The sequence below is a fragment of the Aristolochia californica genome, unplaced genomic scaffold (genome assembly GCF_029961685.1).
Source record: "Aristolochia californica isolate CCGP_79_NKW_82.1479 unplaced genomic scaffold, dmAriCali1.0.hap1 SCAF_11, whole genome shotgun sequence".
In the NCBI taxonomy this organism is placed as follows: Eukaryota; Viridiplantae; Streptophyta; class Magnoliopsida; order Piperales; family Aristolochiaceae; genus Aristolochia; species Aristolochia californica.
The window spans coordinates 7,638,833-7,642,300 of record NW_027181782.1 but is presented as its reverse complement, the minus strand read 5'-3'; the positions used below and the strand labels follow the sequence as shown (position 1 = coordinate 7,642,300).

Genomic DNA, 3,468 nt, shown 5'->3' with positions numbered 1-3,468 from the left:
TGGGGGAAAAGATAATAGTGATAGGGAGAAGGGAGTGAGATGTTGAAAGGGAGAAGAGAGGGAGAGAAATGAGGGAGGCCGAGAGGGATAAGAGAGAGGGAGGTTCAGAGGGAGAGCGAGTCCGAGATGTAGAGAAAGACGCCGAAAGGACGTTCACAACAAGAGATGGACGCTGTAGAGAGGGAGACCGGAGAGGGACGGTGGAGATGAGAGAGGGAGCAAAGAACGAGAGAGGGTTGCGGGAACGAAATGGCAGAAAATGAGCGAGGGTATGCGGGAGAGAGAGCCCTGCGATAGTGTCATGTACATGATTCTCAAAATCGGGCGGAAAACACTTTCCACCATTTACTCTTGGGACATGAACTCTTGAGTCATGGATGATCATGTACATGACATGAAGTTTGGCGCTCCCTAACGACATCAGGACATCAACTGAGTAATGCGCCTGAAGTTCATGTCCTGAGTCATGTTGACTAACCCCCCCTATAGTACCCATAGTCATAAATCATCCCCTCTCATACCAATTGATGCGAAACAAGTTTCAACAAGCTTTTATCAGTCCATACAGATGTAACTGATTGCCTAACACATAATTATTTGATAAGATTTATGTGAATAACTTTGTCAATATTTAGATGTTAGCCATGTTAGTCCCTTCGCCCATGACTTCCATCCCACGTCTTCAGCTTTTATCAGTCCACTGAACGACTCCCTGTGTGTAGGTTTGCACCTCACAGCACGCGACCCTGTCTGGTGGTTTGGAAGATTAAAGATGCTGTATAATGAATAAATATCAATTTTGATAGTTTTAAATTCATATCGCATATAATACACAATGGAGCGTAAGATTCATATTCCACTTACCAATTTAATATATGAGCGAAGCAGAACAGATTCTATCTTTTTATGGATCCCATTAGGATTCCAGTTTAACCATAGAAACATATTTAACTCAACAAGTTGACCAACTAAAAGCTTAACTTGTCTCTGTGTTATTGGCAATTGACGGCCTAGACATGAGCGGGGGTAGCATTAGGCGGGGTCAGAGCCGAGGCGATTCTCCGACCTCTTTCCGATCGGCTGTTCTCAGCAAACTTTATGCTGTTTTGATGCAATCCCTTTTGCTTCTCGTCTTCCGTCCATTCAGATCCGTAGTAATACTCCTCGCTGGATTTGACAACATCACTGGATGCCGGTAAGAACATGCTTCCCCACTGAGGGAAGTGAACCAAAGTGACGGGCATGGTGCAAGCAATTATCATCACTCCCATGAGAGATATCCCAGTTGCTGTCGAGAACCTCGAACTGGTGAAGAACAGCAACTGTGTGAGTCCAGAACCGAAGTTGCCGCCTGCACCCGTGAGTCCCGAGATGATCCCTAGTGATCTCCGTGAGACGAAGGGGATGACGCCGAAGGTTGCCCCACAAGCAGCCTGAGCACAAACGGAGAACAACATCATGGCGAGGATGGAGATTGGTAGACTATTAGCACGACCGAGCCAGATGCAGAAGGCACCTCCAAGGGTCTGGAGGATCCAGAGGTTCCAGAGTCGGGCTCTCATCCCATACCGTCGTCCACCCAGGTCAGACAAGTAACCTCCCATGGGTCGAGCAACTATGTTGGCCATTCCAAAGCAGGCAGCAATGATTCCAGCCGTGTGGAGTTTAAGATGAAACCTGTTTGCAACATGCATCAAGTAGGGAAGTTAGTATCGACAATCAAATTAATTATGGGAGAGTGGAAAAAAAGAAATAACTAAAAGGAAGTGTTTTAACCTGTCATAGAAATACTCGGCGACGACATTATCTGTTGATAACTCCACACCCATGGAGTAGCCATAGAGAAGGGCAAAGATCCATGTCCTATAGTTTGCCATGGCGTACCAGAGCACCTGCATTATAACAAAATATATGAAAAAAGAGTTAGGTAATGGATTATGAAAGCAAGAAACTCACTGGCCGAGGAAGAAAATTACATTAGAGAATTTGTCCTTGGTGACATCCCCTTTCTTCTGAAGGCTGTTGAGATTGCCATCAGGCAAATCTTGACCAAGAGTTAGTACCAAAATCCCCATGACGATGTGACCGAGTCCAGGAATGAAGAAGGCAATTCGCCAGGCGGTGAAGGGGGTTGCTCCAACCTTCCGAATAATTTCGTATAGAATAGGCATGAGAAGCTGCGTTGCTCCACCACCCATATTTCCCCATCCAGCCGCCGTTCCATTCACAAGCCCGATGATCTGGCTATTGAACATGGTACTCATCCAATACTGGCAAGAAACGAAGGTTGCAAGAGAGAAGCCTATCATGAAACGCACGGCTATGTACCCCCCAGCATTCGACACCACGGACATACAAAACACAGTAGGGGCCGACAGCATCATCAGGAAAGCACATCCGTATCTGGGGCCAAGCAGGTCACAGATCGCGCCCATGGCCAGCCTCGAGAAAATGCTTCCCGAGACGGACGCAATCCCAGCGTTCCCGATGTCCCCCTTTTTCAGATTGAGGTTGTCCCGGATGATCGGTACGAGTGGCGCAGCAGCGAAAGTGGAGATGAAGCAGGTGAAGAAAGATATCCAGGAGAGGTGGAAAGTCCTCATATGTGGATTGGCAAAGGAAAATAGCCTGAACACCTTAGCCTTGTGCTCTGAATCCACGGGTAACGCGAACTTTGCCGTTTTATCAGTCGGCACAACCGGTGATGCCACTGAGAAAGCGTAACTCTGCTCTCTCCCCGTCACCCCATGCATTGAGCTTCCCGGAGCACCTATCGTTTCCGCCATCTCGGAGCTCTTTGTTTCGCTTCGAATGGACAAAAGCAGAAATAGAAGATGATGTGGGCAGTTGATTGAGAAAATTGAGCTTGTTGATGGTATTTATAAGGGGAATCCATTGACATTTGAAAGATTTATGGACAAAAAATAAGGTTCTGCATATTAAAGAATACCATCCTAATTACCCCACCGCCGCATCTCGTTTTTTGACATGAAGAGGTCCCGATGCATATTCCATCAAACTACCTCTTGGGAGCGAGGGAAGAACACAACCCTTCTAATCAAGCTAAGATTATATGTATATTATTATAACGATCTTGAGTGAGACATGAGAAAGAAAATCTCAAAACCTTCGGCATAAACCCAGTTTTTATGATAATAAATACAGGCTATTGATATAATTGGATCTAAGTATTCACAAAGTATGAATTCCTCAAAAGGAGTCGACGCCACAAGAAAAAAAAATTGAGTATATGAATGAGCAGAAAAGTCACAATATTAAAAATTGTATTGTCTAACTCAAACATCAGTCGATGGATTCAGGCACATGATGGATGGAGTCCAGCAGAAGTCCCTAGAGCCAAATATAGTCAGCAAAGGATCAAAAAGAAGATGAAAAGCCAGTTACAAGCAGTAGTTGAAAAGTTGATGCTAAGATTATATGTACATTATTATAGCGATCTTGAGAGAG

At 45.2% G+C, this 3,468-nt stretch overlaps 1 protein-coding gene across 1 annotated transcript; it reads right to left on the bottom strand.

Moving 5' to 3' along the window:
* Window positions 1-1,010: 1,010 nt before the first annotated feature.
* LOC137944689 (high affinity nitrate transporter 2.4-like) lies at window positions 1,011-2,786 on the bottom strand. The gene is made up of 3 exons (XM_068790408.1): window positions 1,977-2,786; window positions 1,777-1,892; window positions 1,011-1,677 (listed from the first exon to the last, which is right to left on the bottom strand). The coding sequence occupies exons 1-3, from the start codon at window positions 2,784-2,786 to the stop codon at window positions 1,011-1,013; spliced, it is 1,593 nt and encodes a 530-aa protein (XP_068646509.1).
* Window positions 2,787-3,468: the final 682 nt, after the last annotated feature.

Coding starts and splice junctions, on each gene's coding strand:
- LOC137944689 (XM_068790408.1), bottom strand. CDS start 2,786: ATGGCGGAAACGATAGGTGCTCCGGGAAGCTCAATGCATGGGGTGACG. Junction 1,893..1,976: donor CCAAGGACAAATTCTCTAAT/GTAATTTTCTTC, acceptor GTTATAATGCAG/GTGCTCTGGTACGCCATGGC. Junction 1,678..1,776: donor GCCGAGTATTTCTATGACAG/GTTAAAACACTT, acceptor TGTTGCAAACAG/GTTTCATCTTAAACTCCACA.